Raw genomic sequence first — 21,718 nt, 5'->3', positions numbered from 1 at the left:
CTGTATAACAGAGAGAAAGCATTGAATAGATGTTGTAATATCAAAGGAAGGTCAAATTTCAACAGAAAAGTGTTTCATTTGGGTTGAATTGTGATGGAAACCTAAGCCTCTCATAGGGCTGCACGATTATGGCCGAACCCACATTTAAAGGTAATATTGCCAAGATCTGTTCATTTAATCATGGTAACCAAAATCATGATCACAATTAAAATTTGATAAAATGTGCAGCCCTGCTTCTCATTAACATTTTGATTTTGCTGAGAAAATGCAGGTACTTTAAAACTAAACCACTCTAAGCTATTGGAAGAAAGGGTTAAAAATCTCTAAAAATGTGAAATGTATATGCATTATTGTGATTACTGTGTAGCTTTAATTTGATTTAAAATAGTCCTTAATTATGTATTTGTTTCTTCTTCTTTCATTTCTTATCGTCATCTATCTAGTTAAGTTAGGACATATTTGTTTGACATTATGAAAGTTTGAATGTTTTCTTGAAATTCCCCTTTGGTATCATGTTAGCAAATATAAAAGAAACAGTCTGTATTAAAACAAAGTTCAATAAAAAAAATAAAAATAAATAAAAAATGTTCAGTTTGGGGGGGTTTGTGCAGGCTGTAGGGGTTATACATTTATTTATTGTTCATTAATCTTATAAAGAAGTTTCTATTTGACAAGGTTTGACATGGAAATTAAAGAATGTACAAATACAATCAAGCATTTATTGTGTATGACAATTTTGAAAGTGTATAATATGTTTTTAGTGCATATTATCATCAAAAATCATAGAAAGATGAGACAAAATGAATGTCTTAACAGCAGATATGGTTAAAAAACAGGATGCTAAAATTATTTGTTTACAGTAATGTAGGAAAAGGGGCGGGACTAATAAGTTTATACTTCCACCCACTCACTTTCACAAAAAGTATGTATATACAGTAATATGTGTAATTATTATTCAGTAAGTGCATTTTGTTGTTTGTTTGTTTGGTTTTTTTTTTAAATATAGTTAAGGTTTTGTTTATTCTGGTTAGGTTTTTTCCTTTGATACATCAAAGCAATCAACTTCCTATGAGGAAGACTGGCCATCTGGCATGCAGGCATCATCCCAGTGGGCCGTTGACCCCAAAGTGGGCTGGCCCCGCTACTGTTCTTCTTTTTTAATGAGCGAGTGGAGGCAGACATGGTACAGGTGACCAAAGAGAGAAAGTGACTAAAATGGGCCAAAAGTCATCAGAGTGGCCAAAAAATGGGCATTTAAAGAGGAACAGGTGGTATTTAATGGTAAATGATAGCTTAAATGGGCAAAAATGTGGCAACAATAGTAAAAAAGGCAAAATGTGGAACAACAACAGGAAAAATGTAGGGAAAAGGGAAACAGCTGGTATTTATGGGTCAAAAGGTCGCTGAATTGGATGAAAAGTGGCCAAAAAATTAAAGAAAGGACAAAATTGGATAAAAGTGTCAAAAAGAACTTACAAAAACAAGATTAAAATATGAGAATAAAATATATTTATTGGCAAAAGTGTCAGAATTTTTGGAAAAAAGGTTAAAAAGGGTTAAAAAGTTTCCCCTTTTAAGGTTTTCTTTTGGAATAATAATTAAGATTAAGACATAAAGAACCACATGTTGAGAATCACTGACTAAATAAAACAGCTTCTGCATGGTCTCAGTCCACCTCTGTCTTCCTCTGAGGAAGACTGGCAGTCGACAGTCGAAACATGTCGAGACAAAATTCCGTGAAACCGTGTCTGAACAAGTGAAACCTTAATAACATATATAAGTAATTACTGTTATTTGATTTATTTGTTTGTTTGTTATTTTCTGGAGGTATTTATTATTATTATTGCATTTGCAATTGTTAGAAATAAAACATCGTAAATAAAAACAAGGTTCAATGAAAATTGAATGATCATTTTGTTTTATTAGTTATTTTAAGTCTCGCTATAATAAAACTGAGTCTTATTATTATTATTATTATTCATGTGTCCTTTAGTATTCATGCTTTTCCGCACTGATCTAACACACAGGAGCTTTTTCATTCTCACTTCTCACACATGGATCTCATCTCTTTCCAACGGAAATCAGTAGAAACTGGAAAGTGGTGACCTTTTTTATTCAAGAACAGCCTGAGCTTTCACACTGTGCTCTGCTGTGTTCTTTATTTCCCAGTTCCGAGTGGTTTGGGACATCGGATCGGATCGGATCAGATCAGATCAGATACTCGGATCAAAGTACGTCTCATATGTGTTTATTGCGCAGCGCTTTAGATTGTTTATCCCAGTGATTCTCAGCTGGTGGGTCGCGGACAGCTGGTCAAAAATAAATAAATACTTAATGTATCATGTTGGACTTGTATTTTATTTTGAAAGAAACTTTTTTTTCTCCACAGGCATGCTGTGTAATGCATGTTGCACAGGGAAATATATAAATTTATGTAAAAAATAATAAATAAAAGATCATGTTTTTTCACAGCGATTTTTGGTTGGTTAAATTAAAATAAATAAATAAATATTTAAAAAAAAAAAAAAAAAAAAAGTGCGTCTTGAGTTAATGAACGTGATAAAATGTGGGTCTCAGAGTGAGACCAGTCCAGACTGATAAACCCCTGGTTATACTTTACAGCAAAAATAAAAGAAATGTTCTTAAAGGAACACTTGTTTTACGTCACACTTGACATGCTTCTGAATTAATATTGACTTTTTCCAACACAACGTGGACTGCAATGACCGCCTTTGACGCACGCATGTTTCTAATGAAGCTGATAATAAAGCTTCCTTCACACAGAGGTTGAAGATGTTCTCTCTATAGTCCTACCTTGTGTTAGTCCAGCCTGGATGAGGTGCGCGATCACCACGAGCCCCAGTGTTGTTGCGCGCATCCTCCCTGATCCTGAACCCCAGAGTCCTACTCCACGTCCCCTCTGTCCACTTTGACCCATAGCAGGCTCCACGCACAAAAACAACACGCACAACTCCTCAGTCCGCGGTGGCGGGGAAGGGGAGGGAGAGGGGGGTAATACACGGGAAATCCCCGGTTCGCATCCAAAACGGATCCTTTAGGAAGTGAAACGAGTCCAAACAGCGCAGGGAGAGAAAAGCCTGGAGTCCCGGAGTGTGCGTGCGTCCGTGCGTGCGTGGAGGAACGGGTATGAGCAGTGTGTGTGTGTGTGTGTGTGTGAGTGTGTGAGAGAGGATCTATCTCTGCTGCTTCCACTGGGTCTGAGCTCCGAGCGCGCTCTCCGTGCGTCTCCTCTGGTTCTCCGTTTACGCAGAGAGAGAGAGAGAGAGAGAGAGAAGGGGGGGGTGCCTCCTCCCTGTGGTTACCAAACGTCTCTCTACCTCTGTCACCACTCTTTTCTTTCTCGTTTCTTCTTCACTAATTCGGCTTAATACTCCGATTTTATTTATTTATTTCTTTTTAATAAACTCCGTTTCTGATCTCTGTTTTTTTTTTTTGTTTTTTTATCGTTTGTTGTTTTTCTCACTCACAACTGCACATTATGTTGCAAAAACCAGTCCAAACACTTTATTCCAGTGCTTCTCAAAGTGTGTGGCGCGCTCCCCTAGTGGGGACTGGAGGTACGACAGGTGGAGCGCGACAAACAGGAGCAAATTTAAAGGTAGGGTAAGTAATTTCCTCCAGATACACTTTTTAAGTTTTTTTTTGGCTGCAATTGTCTTTTTGTCTTGACAGAAGTTAAGATCGTATGTGCTCTGAAAAAGGAACAAAAAAATCTGTCATCTGTAGCATCTGTAAGCCTGTAAAAATGTCAACCAATAAAAAAGACAGTTAATTTTTTTGCTATCCAATCACGTCTTCCTGACAAAGTTAAAACAGATTTTTTAGTCAAGTTTTTTAACACGTATAATGATAACATTTAGTGTTTATTTACTTCTGAATGAGACATGAGACAACGTAGTTTCTACACAATACAAGCGATGAACTGAGGTCCGCTATTGGAGCACCGGCGCTCGTGCATGTGAATGAGGGGCGTGGCTTCAGAGAGAGCACAGAGAAGAGGGGGTGGGTAAAAGCAAAGCACTTGGAGAATGCTACTTTCAAAATCATGCTAGTTTTCAAAGATTATCTCCCCTGCCTTTAAATTTCATGCCAACACACAAATATAAGATAAGACTAAAAATGTAGCAGAAATGAAAATAGCATTAAAATATTGGACTGCTATGGGGCGCCGATTGTAAAGTTTTGCATGCAAAAATAAACAACTTTTTGCAACATTTAGCAACAAACCACATTTAAAAATGTGATTTTTTCATGTTACCAGATTCACTGCAATAGTTGTGAAATTAGTGGGTTTTTTTCTTGTAAATGTTAAATGTAAATGTTAAATATAAATGTTAAATGTAAATGTTAAATGTAAATGTTAATGTAAATGTTGAATGTAAATGTTACATCTAAATGCTAAGTGTTAAATATAAATGTTAAATATTAAATCTAAAACTAAATATCACATCTAAATGTTAAATGTACATGTCACAGGTTAAACTAAATATTTAGTTAACATGCGTATTTACCGGAATGAGCTTTTATTTTGGTACCTCCGATGAATTTGATATTTGCTAGAGAGAGAGAGAGAGAGAGAGAGAGAGAGAGAGAGAGAGAGAGAGAGAGAGAGAGAGAGAAGCCTCCTCCCTGTGTTTACCTCTCTGCCTTCATCACCAACTCCTTTCTTTCTTGTTTCTTCTTCACTAAAACATCTCCATACTCAGATTTTGGTCAGACCTTGTTTCTGATCTCTGTTTTTTTTTTTTTTTTTCTTCTTAATCTCGTAACTGCACGTTATGTTGCAGAAACCAGTCCAAACACTTTACCACAGTGCTTCTCAAAGTGTGTGGTGTGCACCCCTAGTGGGGACCGGAGGTATGACAGATGGGGCACGACAAACAGAGAGGAAATGTTCATTGAAAATAAAGTTCATTAACACTAACAAAATGCCTACACACAAAAAAAGGAATAAAGAGAAGAATAAAATGTAGCAGAAATTAAAAGAGCGTTAAATTATTAGACTGCTATGGCGCAAAAATAAACAGCAACTTTTAGCAACAAACCACATTTTAAAAACACTTTTGACCAGATTTACAGCAATACTAGTGACATTTGTGATATTTTTTCTCATAAAAATATAATGCAAACATTAAATTAATTGGTAAATATTAAATATAAATGCTAAATCTACACACAAATATTTAGTTATCATGCAAATTTACTGGAATGAGATTTTATTTTGGTACTCCAGTGAATTTACATATTAGCTAAATAGAGAGAGAGAGATGCCTCCTCCTACAGACACCAAACATCTCTCTGCCTTCATCACCAACTCCTTTCTTTTGTTCTTCTTCACTAAAACATCTCCATACTCAGATTTTTGGATTGACTCCGTTTCTGATATCTGATTTTTTATTGTTTATTTTTTCTTATCACAGAACCAGTCCAACACTTTACCCCAGTGCTTCTCAAAATGTGTGGTGCGCTTCCCAAGTGGGGACTGGAGGTATGACAGGTGGGGCGTGACAAACAGGAGGACATTGACAAAAAAGTTTAACAACACTAAATAAAATGCCTGCACACACAAAAAAATAATAATCGAGAAGCCTAAAGATGTAGCAGAAATTGAAAGAGCATTAAATTATTAGACTGCATAGGATGAAACCAGGAACAAAATGTAACCTGGAACTAAAGTGCAAAAATAATAAGGTCGGCATCTGAAGTGAAGCAGAACAATGAACAAACTTTAATTAACTGACTTAAAAAAGAACTTCCATTTCTGTTTTATTCAGCTATTTGTCTCTTGGCGGTGTTACACCTGAGTAAGGGTAAGGGAGGGATGACAGGACAAGAGCGTGCTATCCAGTGACGTGCTGTCAGACACAAGGTAGGCAGTGCCTACCCAAGGGTGAAGTGATATTTTGATAATTTGTTTTATTTATAATATAATTATAAATTATTTATTTTTCCATTTCCGATAGCCTACAGTACCTATAAGTTTGAAAGTGTTAGCATTTTGTGCATTTCATTGCCCAAATTACTAAACAGCGCTATTTCCTGGAACAGCTGCACAGTCTCACTCTGCTGTAAGGCAGAGGGAGGCCACGCCCCCTCCCAAAGGCACGTTGCTCTTCTGCCTTCATTCCCATTGCGTGTTTTTACATGTTGTGCGCATGCGCAGTCAGGTCCCCAAGATGACAACCATTTTCGTCCAAAAGCAGCGTAGAGAGCTGCCTTTGGACGTAACCACGCTATACTAAATGCTGTACGTAAGTTCACAGTGCATTAGTGAATTGATTCCATGTGACTGCTGCTCGTACGTTCTCTAGCTAGTGGGCAGGATAACACTACAGTCAGGATGACAGCGCCAGAGATAATAGAGAAACTTTTTTTTGAGGAAAAATAACAGCTTTTAAAAGAAGGGAGACCAACACCTGAGTTACCAGAGCTTCAGCAAAGGTAAGGTCAGAACAGTTTCATACTTTTCACAGTGAATGGAACAAAAGGAAGGATTGACTTTGTGGATGCTCCTCATTGCGGCTGTTCTGAGTTTGTTGTTGTCTTTTTTTTTGTCTGTTTCTGTGTTTCCAACACAAACAACAGATGTGTTGCCATGCCATGAGATATATCTTGTTGGGAGAGTATGGAGGCTATATTAAATAATTGTTTATGTTTCTTTAATGGTGTTTATGATGTTGATTTTGTTAGATGGATAAAAGCTTGTTCACGTGGATCTTGTTGGGTTTTTTCATTCTTATTATGAATTTTATATTTTTGATAAGTGCATTGAGATGACTTTGTTGATAATACAAATGAAATTGATTTGAATTGATTAACACTTGCCAGCAGAAACATATGAAATTGTCTTTGGTGGTCTTAATTTGCAACGTGTCTACCCAACCCTAGTGGTTACGGCACGTCACTGGTGCTATCGGTGTACCATGATGCAACTGTTGTTCAGAGGAGTTAAATCTGCTGCGTATGGACATATTATGTACAGATAATGATAGGAGGAAAACATCCAAATTCTCTGACCCTATGATAATAAGAGTGAAGAGAGGGAGTGATTGTGTGCTTACAGGTGTGACAGAGCCATTTGTTGAAATCAAAAATCTCTTAGTTATGTTTCAAAATAAGTTAGTCCAAAATTTGGCCACAGACCCCAGGCCACACAGAAGCACCCACCCACCACACCTCCCGGAGTGCACCCAAGTGGGACTGCATGGTCAGCACACGTAGCCACCACACCAAAGCTCACCAACCATAGAGTTGAGTATATTTATTGATCCTGCAGTCGGATCAGCAACCATCACCACCCTCAAAGCCTGAGGGCAGGGCCAAGGGAAACTACGAGTCCCCACCGAAGAAGCCAGCAGGGCCGCCAGCCTCTGCCCGCCAGTGACTGGGCCTGGTACTAGCAGAGGCCGGACCCCAGGCCAGGCCAGGCACAGCCTTGGTGGCATCCAGCCAAGGAACAGCAGTGCCTGGTGCCAACCAGGACTATCCCAACCACCCAAACAAGGCAAGGAGGCCCATAGCAACCCCACCCAGTAAGAGCAAAAGCACAACAAGCTTTCCAACTCCTGCCTCGCCCACCAATTGAGCCCACTAGCCCCCTAGGGCCGGAAACCTCTACTGCTGCGTTCACACCAGACGTATCATAAATTTTGGTGATGCATGCACCTCGCGAAAGTTTACGCAGGATCAAAAAACGTTTTCCCCTTATTGGCTTCATATACGCGTCTGAAGCGAATATAGAAATGCCGCCAACCAGGCTCCCTTTATTTCACCATCAACTATGGAGGACCCCAGCAAAATTGATGCTCTTTCCCTTCTGTGGAAGCTGAAGAGCCGTCAAAACGCTTGATGCCGGCGTTCCTGGATTCACAAGGTTAACCAGCGACGCATCCAACTCAGTGAGTTTCACTGTTTTCTTCAGGAGCTGCAACAAATCCTTCCTGGTCTGGTCTCAATAAAAATAACTGGCTGTGTCGTAGAGCTTCGGGTGATCACACACCACCACGATTTTTTCTCCTCCACGCTGAAATGGGTGAAAAGACCGGTGCCTGCGTTGACGGCCTGACGTCATTGTCAACAAGGTCTAATTGGCTTTTGTGCCTGCGCATCATGCGAAACATTCACTGGAGTGTAATATTTGTCACGGAAAATCGAGAGCGCGTATGTCGCGGCCAGTGTTGTGCTAGTTACTGAATAAAAGTAACTAGTTACCATTACTAGTTGCTTCATTCACAAAGTAACTCAGTTACTATTTGATTACTTACATCAATAAGCAATTCGTTACTGGAAAAAGTAACTTTTGAGTTACTTAGAATTAAAGAATATTTTTTTTTTTTTGGGTCATTTGTGTCCATACAGCTTCATATCAGTGCTGTAATAATATAATAATCCACTGTTGATCAACTGTGCCCCTGTATAACATTGTTTTGGATAAAAGCCTCTGATAAATAAAACAACCTGAATATTATTAAAATTCAAGATCAATAATTAAAGTGGCTTCAGCATCATAAAACGCTTGTGTTTAGCCTTAGAATGTTCCCTTACAGCTTAGTACAAAAACTAGCAATAATGTTCAACATAAACACAAAAAAACCTTCTAAATAATACATTAAAACAACCTGAAATAACATTAGGAAAAAATTTGACCAACTCTGCTTTACAAAAACTGCTATAAAAGAACCATAAATGATGTGCATATAAAGCACAAAACAACGGCTCAAAAATTAAAACTGTAATTTTTCAACTTTAGCACAGTAATGTAAAGTAAGCTGTGCATATTCCAGGTACACATTCTACTGTTGAAAATGCTTATGAAAATAAATGTGGAAAAACAAATTCACAGCATTTTTCTCAGCTACACAATGCTAAACATATCAGGCTAATGAGCTGCTGTTAGCAGTGACTCAGCAGCAGTGACAGGCTGCATATTTACAACAACATATGTGCAAAAGTTTGGCTGATCTGTCCCTGGATAACAGTCACAGTCCGTTAAAAACCAGCCACGCTGTTGTTTCAGTGCAGAGGATTCCATCATGTCCACCAACGCAGCGTTAGCTTAGCTTCACCGATGACAAATAATACGTGTATTTCCACTCTGAGAAGCACGTCCTGCTCTCGCATTGACTCACCATGATTGGAGCACGTGATGTAAACAGAAACACGCTGACAATGCTTCTTCTTCTTCTTCTGTTCTACCGTGTTTGGCATGGCGTCCCGCAAAAATATGTAGTGCCACTGTAAACAGGAAGTACACTGCAGCTAGCAAAGAAACGGACAAATGCAGCATATTGTAATGGTAACTGCATTATTTCTTTAAAAAACATTGCGTTGCAGTACTAGTTACTGTCAAAAGTAAAGCTGGGGCGGAAACGCAACACTGGTCGCGGCCAATGCTCTTGCCAAAAGCATCAAACCGCTCTGCCCAACAGGAGAAGAATTTGCTTCTTAGCGCGTCTATCGCATTGACTTTGTATGTAATCTGGTCGTGCAAACATTTCGTGTGAACTCAGCATAAAGTGCTTTAACTCCGGTTTAGTCTCAGACTTGGTCCGAAAAGGTGGAGAACAACTGATAACTTTATCACCTTGTGTTCAGACAACAACTTCTGATTCGCTCCAAACAGCCTCTGGTGCAGTTCCATGAGCTAGTTACTGTAGCTAGTTACTGTAGCTAGTTACTGTAGCTAGTTACTGTAGCTAGTTGCTGTAGCTAGTTACTGTAACCAGTTCCATGAGCTAACCAGTTGAGGGGCTGTTACTGGAGTAGAGACCTCTCTAGGCAGAGAAGAGACTCTGATCTATGAGTCAAAACCAGTGCTGTAGAGTTCTTCCTTCTCTGTTTGTTCTTTACCAACATTCAACAAATGACCAGCAACAAGTTGTCATATTTTTGGTGGTTTTAAAGCCCTGGTTTGGGCTGTCGCCGGGTCTCCTGATTACCCACAATGCCATGCGCTCTACGTCATCTCCGATACTTTCTGTTTCAGGCTTCGATTAGAAATGCTCCAGACAGACAGAAACAATCGCTCTGCAATTCTCCTGTTTGATCTGCTCTGGACTCTGTGCGTTCACACCGACTAATCGATGAGGACTATCCGAGCAAACAAAGCCTAGAGCGTTTTTAACCGCTCTAGGATCCGTCGGTGTGAATGAGGGTGGATCCCCGGGTCAAACCCACCCCAGGCCAGCGGTCCAGAGCACCGCGCTAACCAGCATTCTAAAAATAAAACAATCAAAGTTGTTTTTTTTAGTCATTCAAATATTTTGTTCTCCAGAAAAAATTGACCCCCACTTATGTCTTACAATATGTCGTTAATTTAAAGCTTAATTATTATCATTGCAAACATACAATATCATGTTTTCCATTTGCCATGATTAACACTAAACCCTGACAAAAACAGATTGCACAACAGTGCAAAAATGTTTTTCTATTGAAACAGAATGGAATGATACAAAACCATAAAATCAGCTGGCACATACACACACACACTGCTTGTTTGTGTGTGCATTGAAAGGGAACTCTACTGTAAATGATAAATGCATGACCACCATACTGAGACAGTAACACACGGTCAAGGGTGTTTGTTTAGTTTGTAGAATAAAAACAAATCAACACGTTCTCAAGTTTACGCTTCATCTGGAGGTTTTTTTTTTAAGTCCAATTCATATATTTTTGCAAAAAGTAATCCATTCACTATCCGTTTGTTAAAATCACTGATAATCAGGGGTTGTGCGTGTTACTCAACGGCCCTGGTTTTAATTTGAAGTTTTCTTTCAGTATTTTACCAGATTTTATTTCAAAATATTATATTTCAGTATATCTGTTTAGATATTTTTACATTTCCATTTTAATTGAAAAAAAATAAAACAACTATAGATTCATCTTCCAACCAAATAAACTAAATAAAACTGCTGCAGTCGACAGTGGAGGGAGACAAAGCAAGGTATATATATATATATATATATATATATTATATATATATATATATAAATAATTAACCTGAAGTACAAAGTACAAAGAGCTAATGAAAATGATAATATAACACCACAGAGATAGATCTTCTTATACCTACATGACGCCATCACTACACAATTCAATAGAAAGAGATAATTACCTAAGGAATCATTGAAACCTGTGTTTATTACAGGGCAGAATGCTCTAATACAAGCTAAATATATATCTGTAAGAATATACCACACATACACACACACACACACACCCCATAACTCTTGACCGTGTTACTGCACAGTCATTTGAGCAGCATAGGCTGGATCATGCATTGTAAATGGCAGTAGTAAAATATGTGCTGGTGTCATTTGTCACCACAGCAGCTCCTGCAGCTCAGTGACTACTAGTGGAAGTAGCTGCTACCCACAGGGACCTGTAAAGCCTTTTATTCTGCCACTTTATTGGGAATGGGAAAGCAATAAGTTACACCAGAAACATATGGCACACTTGGATATGGATCAGGCCTTACACGAGCAACAGTCAATGCACATGGATTTCTTTTACCGTTGTGTGTGTGTGATGGTAGAAACCAGCTATAGCAGCCACTAAGGCTTTGCCTTGGAAGGGTTTATAATATTATTTAATTTATTCAGTATCTATTATTCAGAATTTGAGTTCTGAACACACACATTTGAGATTTTAGAACATCATGATTTTTAAACATTTTTTTAACACATGGTGATTGCTGATTCTCCCTTACTCCCAACCATAAAAATAAGTGTCCTTTATAATAATATTTTTAGTTTAAAAGAGGCCATGCAGTATCATCTTTGTCAAAGTTCATGTAAACCTACATATCTTAAGGAGGCATCATGCATTCACTTGGAAAATAAATAAATAATTTTTTTCTGAATAATTTGTTTTTCCGCCCATTTTTGTTCTGGTGGGATTACCAAATATCTCGATAAGTCAGAAAAATAATTGGCACGGAAAAAGGAAAAATATACTAATACAATGGAAAAGTACTTAAAACAGAAGGAAGAAAATAGCCCAAAAAATCAGACCAAAAAAAAGATATATGTATTTTGTAATACGGAAGCGTATTGTTTTTCAGGCCTTTTTTTTGACTTCGTGGGATTCTCGATTATTCAGAAAAAATTGGCACAAAAAACAGAAAAGTTCCTCAGAAAAACAAAAACAAAAAAGTCAAAAAAACAGAAACAATTATTCTGAAAACAGAAGGAAAGAAATTGGTCCAAAAACAAAAAAAAAAAGCCCCAAAAAAGTAATCATTCCATGTTACAGAAGCGTATTGCATTCACTTGAAAAAAAAATCTGGTTTTCCTGAATAATTAATTTTTTTGGATTGTTTTTCAGGACATTTTATGTTCTCTAGGATTCTTGATAATTCTGAAACAATTTAAACACAAAACAGAAAAAAAGTCCAAAAAACAGAAGGAAAAAAAATAGCTCAAAAAAAACAAACCAAAAAAAACAAATTATTCCATGTTGCATTCACCCGAGAAATTTGTTTTTTTAATTTTGTTTGTTTTGTTTTCAGGCCATTTTGTTCTCGCATCACTCCGAAAAACAAAAGAAAAAGTAATATTCTGAAAAAACAAAACAAAAAAATAGCCCAAAAAACATACCAAAAAATGTATTATTCAGAAAAACTGGATTTATTTTTATTTAATTTTTATTGTAAGTAAAATTCAATACGCTTCTATATTATGGAAGCTTTACATGAACTTGACAAAGATCTGTATCTGATTTTTAACAGATCAGATACAGGTCACATACTGTATGGGCCAAAAAAAAAAAAAATGATTGGGCTGCATTTGCCTACAGCAGTGATGGGCAACTGGTGGCCTGGGGACCACATGTGGCCCTAAGTCTATTTTTTGCGGCCCCCAAAGCAAATCCCCCAAAAAGAAGTAGGAAGGGATATGAAGACCAACATACTAGAAAAAAATAACTGCCAAAACACACATATCATCAGCAAATGCACAAAGTACACAAAATTTTTTTTCAAAAAATACACTAAATTAGTCATAAAACATGAAATGACAAAGACGGACATGACAACCACTTCAAAAAATGACAACAAAAACTCACAAAACAATAACACATTACAGAATAGCTACAAAGAGACACAAACCTGGTAACAAAATTACAGAAAATGACGGGAAAATACAGAAAAAACAACAAACACATAAAGTGACCCTATAAACGCACAATCGACAATAAAAATGCAGTAAAATACACAAAAAATGACTAAACAACAAAAATAAAAACACACAAAATGACTAAAAATGGACAAAACATCTAAACCGCAGAAAGTCAAAACTATTTTCCCCCTGTATTAATTCTCTGATTGGTCATTGTTTTAATGCTGACATGAATGTGATCATGTGACCCTTGGTTCAGATTCTTTCACATCTTTGTAGCCCCTCCCTGGTCTACAGTATGAACGTAGCCTAAGATCCTCAAATAAATGTAAATTGTGCTTTGTCCTTTCACTTCTATCAACGTCAGTCATTTTCTTTGATCTTGAAGCTGATCAAAGACCTTTAGCAACACACTATTGGTGTTTATCATCATTATAAAGAAAGCTGACCCACAGCATCCAAAAAAAAGCAGCAATAATGAAGAGAAACAGAACAAGACTCAATAACATTATTTTATCAACCTGAAAAATATGAAGATGATTTGTTTTTGGATGAAGAAACATTGATTAAAGGGTCATTGTCTATAGAAACATATGCTTACTTTTAAGGGGCTATTATTGCTGCTTTGTTTTTTATTTTATTGGCACTGTTAGTTGCCTGGCAACCAATAGAAAACACTATTCAATATAAGTTCTAGACATGCAGGGAATCATGCTGGCTCCAGTTCTCCAATCGTTAAGGAAGCAGAAGTATTTTTATTTCATTTTTTAGGAAACAAAATTTCTTCCAGAGTCTAAAAAAGTGGTTTGGAAACAAAAGACGTAAATAAAGTAATGATTAAAGGCGCTTTAATTTTCTATTTTGTTTGGTTTATTTTTATGTTGTTTTTTCTCCTAAGAACTAAATAAATGTGGCCAAAAAAACCTTGTTCTTTTCTTAGTGGAACCTGTTTACCACTTTAGCCAAACAAAAGGATTTTTGTTCCATAATTCCAGATATTAAAAAAGTCCCTATAAAGCACGTGTGTCAACTCAAGGCCCGGGGGCCAAATCTGGCCCTTTAAAGCATCTTATTTGGCACGCAGGAGAAAGTAAAACTTACAGAAAAAACATTCTGTCTAAATGACAAAATAATTCAGTTTTATATATCTCAGCCCCTGCAAATACACATGGATACATATTTACTCATTTCCTTATGTCACAATTGATGAATTTTTTTTTTTTCTTTTTTTAATTCCTGCAAATGTCCTTAAAGTACTGTACTAAGTTAAATAACAATTGTTTATATGGTTTTTGTTGGCTCATATGTGGGTAATTCCAGAAATGGACACTTTACACCAAATCTAAATAAACTTGGACAAAATATTCATTGAAAATATTTTTTTTTAAATACGAAATGTGTCTGGAATACCCCATAAAATTGTATTTTTCTCTTGTCCCACGCCCTTGATGACCAAATGAAACCTCAACTAAAACACTTAAAATGCAACTTACACTGTAAAAAGTCCTTCAGTGATGTAGTTAGCATTACATTATTTTACGAAACATATCTGCACCAACACATCAATTTAAAAAAAATAAATAAAAAATGTGTGTTTGTGAAAGTTACAGATAAGTAATAAAAACTTAACAACTCACCATTCTTTTATTTTTAGTTGAGTTAAACTAAATTTTTTTTCTCTTCTTTTGCAAGGCCATCCGAGAAAAATTAAATACAGAAAAATACACATTTTTGAGTTTTCCGAAATATTTTCGAAAATTATTTTATTGTTGTCGGATCTAACAATAATTACATATGAAATTATGATTACAGTGAATACAATTAAATTACATAGATTTTTTTTTTTTTTTTTGTCTTCCAAAAGTCCATTACCATTATCATTTATAATTAATCACAATTACTGAGCCAGAAATAAATAACTTAATAAAAGTTAGCATCTCTAATGCTAATGGATAACTCATTTCTTTCTTTTCTATTGGTTACATTATAAGCTTCATAATTAATGAAATATAGGTTTTATTATTTTTGTGTGTTTTGTGTCAGTTACCCCTAGATTTAAATGTTTTAAACAAATGTGGGAAAGTTTTTTTTTCATAAAATGTTACATGGCAAGTAAAATGGACAAGGTCAATTATCTAAACTCAATTTCAATTTAATTACAATTACGACAGCAACAGATTTTTAAAATTATGATTACAATTAAGCCATAACTGTAATTAATTATCAATTATAATTGACCCAAACCCTGTATAAATGAATTACACCGAGAAGTGCAAACTAGGACACGTGAATGTTTTTTCTGCCTAAAATCTGTGGTCTGTATGTGGCCCCTGAACTAAAATGAGTTTGACACCCCTGCAGTAAGTAAAACTAGAGGTAATTTAATCTCACACTCCTATAGTTATAAATCCTACCTGTGGGATCATGTATACTTAGCATTGCTATTCTTATTCCACGTTACAACGGAGAACGGGGCCCCCACGAGGGTGACTAGGTTTAATCTCTTAAGCAGTTACATAATGGCCCCCAGTTCATGTTTAATCAGCGAATAGAAGGCTCTGCCCAGGGACGAATAATCACATCTATAACTTTGTGATCTAATATGCAGCTACATTCAAGTGGATTAGAGAGGAGCAGCGGAGGGGGGGGCGGCACAGGTGGTACACCTAGCGCAGGGGTTATTGTTGCCGGATTTATTTCTGTTATTTTGAGATGGAGAAAATGAGATTTAGAAATTGCTTCTGTTCCGTTCTTAGTCTGAACATACACGCATTTGTTGGTCTTCACCGTGTGTGTGGGAGTCAGAGCTTTCAAATCACTTTTGATTTCAAATGTTTAGCAGGTTGTTGGGTGATGAACGCTGACAATCTCATTCCCTAGATGGATCAGAGTGACCCTCACATAGTGGATGGGTTCTCAGCATCAGACATTTTACTAACGTGAAGTAAAAAAACAGGTGGAAAGAAAATATACAGAGACAAAATAACTATATTTAAGGTTTTAAATACAACTAGGTGCTGACCCACGTCGCTCTGCATTAGCATTAGCTAGCATTAACATAAACATAAGTTAGCATTAGCAAGCATTAACATTAGTTAACATTAACTAGCATTAACAATAACATTTGCTAACATTGACATTAACATTTGCTAGCATTGACATTAACACAAATTAGCATTAACATTAACTAGCATGTGCTAGCTTTAGCATTAACCTGATGTTAGCATTAACCTGAACCTAGCATTCGCACAAAGCTGTCATTAACAATAACATTTCCTAGCATTGACATTAACATAAATTAGCATTAACATAACTAGCATGAGCTAGCTTTAGCATTAACCTGAACCTAGCGTTAGCATTAACCTAACATTAGAATTAACCTAGCATTAGCACTAAGCTAGCATTAACATTAACCTAGCATTAGCACTAAGCTAGCATAACATTAACCTAGCAATAACATTAGCATTATCAAGGGGTATTTATGGATTCAACAAATAAACAAAGTGCCTGACACAAAAACAATTTTCTGAAAATCATTTTTTGTGGGTAAATATCTCAGGGGTCAGAATGACCCCAAGGGTACAGTGTAGATAATAGGAGGGTTAAGAAAAATGGCTGCAATGTTTAATTAATTGGATTTACTCATAAACGTTTCCTCTACACAAATATTAAAATAAAGAGTTTATTTGAGCAAAACACCTTGTTAGGACAGAAGAGGCCAAATGGTCCAATCACTTGATCATTTTTTTTATTTGTCTATAACTCACTATTTAACCTCAGAGAAGTGTTTATTGGTTGTGGTGGGAAAGGCAAAAACATACAGACACGGGGAGAACATGCAAACTCCAAACTAAATGAAATCAAATACAACATTCAGAGCTTTCTTTTTGTAAGAAAAGCACTTTTTTCTTTTTAGAATGGATTTACTAGAAATGCAATTTTCAAAGGTGACTGAATATTAGTAGTTGTAAAGTCCAGGAAACACTTCTATTAATTCAAATGCTGTCACATAATCAAACTTTTATAGACAATATTTTCTAATCTCTTTAAAGCCTGCAGGGAACAAATTAGCCAGTTCTGCATCTTCAAAAATAAACTTACCAAAGTAAAACTAACAGGCATGAAACCACTTTGGAGAAAGCTACTCGCTCTCTGTCAAGTCATGTTTTTAATGGGGGATCTGAATATTATAATGTATGAACATGCATTTCAATCATCCTTTTCTTTTCCTAAGCAGATTATAAGTAATGATAAGTGGAAAGATACACAGAACAAACATTTCCTTGTGAGTTTTCTTTGATTTTAAGCAGTTTAATTTACAATTTAAGTCCAGAAAGCCTCATTAGGATCAGAGTCGTAGCCAAAGGCTGTTCCACAGATGTGAAATCATCATGAAAAGGTCTTGTATGATAGATTCTCCTGCAATCACAATCTGCCATTCTATCATAAATCAGTGGCAGGAGGTTGTACAGAATGGTGGAAAATGAACTCTTTGAACAGTTTTTGTAGCTGAAGTTTGGGCAAAATGCCAAGCTGATGATACCAGGGGATTGATGAGACGACGGTCGGACTTATGCTAGAGCATACGAAGGTCAACTTAAAGATCCAAATATGCAGAAGACTTTGCGTAACTGTTGACCATGTCAAACCTTAAAGCTGATGTCCAGAGTTTCTGAGAAATCTATGTTTATGTATTATTCTTTTGAAATGCGAAAAAATACCTAACTAGTCTTATACTATGTTCTACTGCCGGTGGTCATTCATATATATTAATGTACATAAGCAGAGATGTCAAGTACAAAGTACAAATACTTAGTTACTTAAGTAGATTTTTCAGGTACTTTGTACTTTTAGAAGTATTTATTTCTCTGTTGACTTTTTACTTTTACTCTGTTACATTTTCAACATAAATATCGGTACTTTCTACTCCTTACATTTCCCAAAAAGGCTCTTTACTTTATATATTTATATAGCCTATATTTTTTAATTTTTTGGCGCCACGACACCAATGCGCGTCAACAGTTTTGACCCAGCGGCTCAGTCAGCCAGAATCAGACAGAAGCTGAAAGTAAGGGGAGGGGGAGGGCTTACATGGACATACAAGTAATCATGATTGGCTAAAGGTAGAGTGAAATTCCATGGTAAGCCAATCAGTGACAGAGTTTAGGTAAGTGGGCGTGGCTACCAGGCTTGTGCTAACAGTGAGAGGACAAGAAGCAACAATGTAGAGCCTGGAGAACCCGTGTATCATTCTGTTTTTCATTATGTCACAAAAACATGAAAAATAAAAAATAAAAACCACTCATTTGATATTTGTTCAAAATGAAAAAATGTAAAACGAACACCTTTATTTGTTTTCTCCATCACCGATTTGCCAAAGTACGTGACCCGGAAGTGAAGCGTTACACATTCTGAGATATCGTTAGCTCTGCAACACTTACGAGTCTCTAAATCCTCCGAAATGTCCGCGAGGAGGTTCTGTGCTCAACACCAGCTAAAGAGAAAAGGACACGTTTCTGATGCACAGTTGGAAGCAGCGATGGAAGCAACGATCTTATCATGCCACACTGCCGTTAGCATAGCCGCTAGCGTCGTCAGTACACTTCCAGGTCACGTACTTTGGCATATCGGTAATGGAGAAAACAAATAAAGGTGTTCGTTTTTCGTTTTCTGTACCGAAGCAAAAGAGCTTGAATTTGAAAAACAAGGCCGTTTTTCATTTTTTCATTTTGGTTTTAGAAACAAATATCAAATAATGAGTGTTTCGTTCGATTGAACGAATGATACACGGATTCCTGGAGCAGTCTGTTGATTTAAAACTGGTGTTTACAGCGCAGAAGTACAATCACTACTTCAACCTGCTGCTGTAAAAAGAAAAATACATGTCAAGTGTCCTCTTCATATGCAAGTTATTCTAATCTAATGAAACATCTCTCAGTGGTGCACAAAGCTACTAAGGTGGTGGCCAAAACAAATAACGCTATTAGGGCTGCACAGTGCTGTTGGTAGCAAGTCAGGTGACATCAGAGAAGGACATGAAGCGCTCATCAGCGCTGAAAATATAAAAATGAGCACCACATCCAAGTGTGTTAGTGCTCAAGGATTCAGACCTCCTTCATTCACGGACTACACGCTTTTAGTCGATTTACGCGAGGTGGGAGTGTCAGGAACCTGGACCGGAGAATACGTGCAGGAGAAAGGCGCATAACTGCAGACACGTTAAAAAAACGCGAATTTTTGTTTTCATTTTAATAATATTATAAATTATTTATTTTTCCATTTCTGATAGCCTACAGTACCTATAAGTTTGAAAGTATCAGCATTTTGTGCTTTTCATAAGCTAAATGATTAACATCACTATTTCCTGGTACGGCAGAGATGCTGCACAGTCTCACTCCGCTGTAAGGCAGGAGGAGGCCACACCCCCTCCCAAAAGCACATTGCTGCTCTGCCTCTGTCCCCATAGCGTGTTTATATGTGTTTCCCTAGTCAGTTTCCCAAGATGAAAACCATTGACGTAAAAAGACAGCTCTCTACGCTGCCTTTGCACGTAACCGTGCTATGCTAAATGCTATACGTATGTTCACAGTGCATTAGTGAATTGATATCACGTGACCGCTGCTGCTACGTTCTCTAGCTAGTGGGCGGGACAACACTACAGGAAGGATGACAGCTCTAGAGACGATAGAGAAACTTTCTTTTGAGGAAAAACGACAGCTTTTATAAGATGGAGACCAACACCTGAGCTACCAGACCTTCAGCAAAGGTAAGGTCAGAACCTTGTTGGTGTTTTCCACAGTGAATGGTAGGATTTGTGGATGCTCCTCACTGAGGCTGCAACGAGTTGTTGTCATTTTCTCCATGTTTCTGTGTTTTCAACACATGAGTCATGAGATATATCTTGTTGGGAGAGTATGAAAGAATAATTGTTTATGTTTCTTTGATGGTGTTTTACAATGTTGATTTTGTTAGATTAAAACTTGCCAGCAGAAACATATGGAATTGTAATTGGTGTTGACATTGGCGGTCTCGATTCGCGATGCCCTGCCTACCCAACTCTCGCGCTCACGGCACGTCAGTGCTGTGCATCATACATGTCAAACGAAACTAAATCATACATCTGTAGTTTTGTCATTCAGGGCTCAAGTTGAAGTTTTAGTTTTCAAGCTAATGCTATCCCTAACTTTCTCGATGTGGCAAGTCCAAAGAAAATTCACTTTTTCATATTTTAATATGGCTGGAGCCATATTATTAATTCAGCCAGTACAGCCAGGTGGGAATCGATAGCTCACTTGCAGACATAGTTATGAACTAAGACAGTGGTCCCCAGCCTGATGTTCCACTCACTTTTATCCCGCTCACTTTTTTCTGGGACCTAAGGGAGAGTCTGAGTCAAGATCAGAGCTCAATGGACACAGGAGGGTGTCCAATGAATGAATTATGTACCAGTCTGTTTTTCAAGAATCGAGGGTTTCCGTGGGTGCACAGACTGGTAGAAAATGGTCCACAGACCAGTCCCCATCCAGGCCCAGTGATAGTGGACCCAGAACTAAAGTCCTTGTTTAGTTTCAATTTAATAATTAAGGTCAGTAATATTTTGTCTGTCGTTTATTTAATTCATGCAAGATTCAAACATAATAGATGGGGAAAAGTAGTATTTTTACACAGATCTTTGTTCATAGATAAATATTATAGATAATATGATCACCTTTTTATTTTTTTATGAAGATAACTTTTAGAATCGACACGTGTAAATTATGCATCTATTTTCTACATGTCAGCCAAAATGTAAGAAGAATTCAATGTTGTCATTATATAATTTCTTCCACATAATGTCATGTGGACATCACACTCTTTTATAAAAAATCAGTTTTCTTTATATTTAGCCCAACTGTAAAAAAAAACCTTCATAAATGGATTCAATTCTTTGTTGCTCCAGAGACACACGTATAAACTGAATATAACTCAATATTTATGTACTTTAGTAATTTTTTAGGATAAAATAAACTCCTTCTTTGAGTTTCCAAGACCAAATAAATGGTAACATGTACAGGTTATACAGAATAATTGCCAATAACTGAATGATTAACCATTTCCATCAGTGCATAGTACGGTTTTCAAACTGAAATCTTAACTTTCCATGTGGCAAGTAGATGAGATGTCCTACTGAAAGGTTAATGTACAGCCTTGTAGTTATCGATGAATTGGTGTTCTGCACATCTAAGTATACTCAGTATGGGGTACATTTTAGGACATCCTCAGGTCTCAGAGTGAGGTATCAGGAAAACCTGTGCTTTGACAAGTGAGGCCAATTGGTCTGACGAATGACAAATGGACTCATGACTCAGCAAAACCTCCTTCAAATGGAACGCCGTCAAATTACACTGCCTCAGGTTTCAAAATAAAAATCGTCAGACTCAACGGTCTCAGGACTTAAATATGACATATTTTGAAGAAACAGCAAAAATGACTTCATCTCTATGTGCTGCTTCAGATATGAGAGTAAGTTGAAAACTGTTATATTCTATTCATTTTTAAAGGTTAAGATATATCAATGTTTCATTTACCTGTGTGTTTATTAT

General features: G+C 36.8%; 1 protein-coding gene across 2 annotated transcripts in view; it reads right to left on the bottom strand.

Moving 5' to 3' along the window:
- The window catches only part of unc5ca (unc-5 netrin receptor Ca), a 345,163-nt gene extending 341,914 nt beyond the window's left edge, over positions 1 to 3,249 (bottom strand). For both annotated transcript variants that reach the window (XM_028456479.1, XM_028456480.1), the window contains exon 1: positions 2,815 to 3,249. In XM_028456479.1, the coding sequence (XP_028312280.1) occupies positions 2,815 to 2,938 (124 nt within the window). In that variant the 5' untranslated portion in view covers positions 2,939 to 3,249. The remainder of the gene's footprint in view (positions 1 to 2,814) is intronic.
- Between the last annotated feature and the right edge of the window lie 18,469 nt (positions 3,250 to 21,718).

The sequence above is a fragment of the Gouania willdenowi genome, chromosome 9 (genome assembly GCF_900634775.1).
Source record: "Gouania willdenowi chromosome 9, fGouWil2.1, whole genome shotgun sequence".
In the NCBI taxonomy this organism is placed as follows: Eukaryota; Metazoa; Chordata; class Actinopteri; order Blenniiformes; family Gobiesocidae; genus Gouania; species Gouania willdenowi.
Note: the sequence above shows the minus strand (reverse complement) of the source record. Positions and strands in the feature narration are given on the sequence as shown.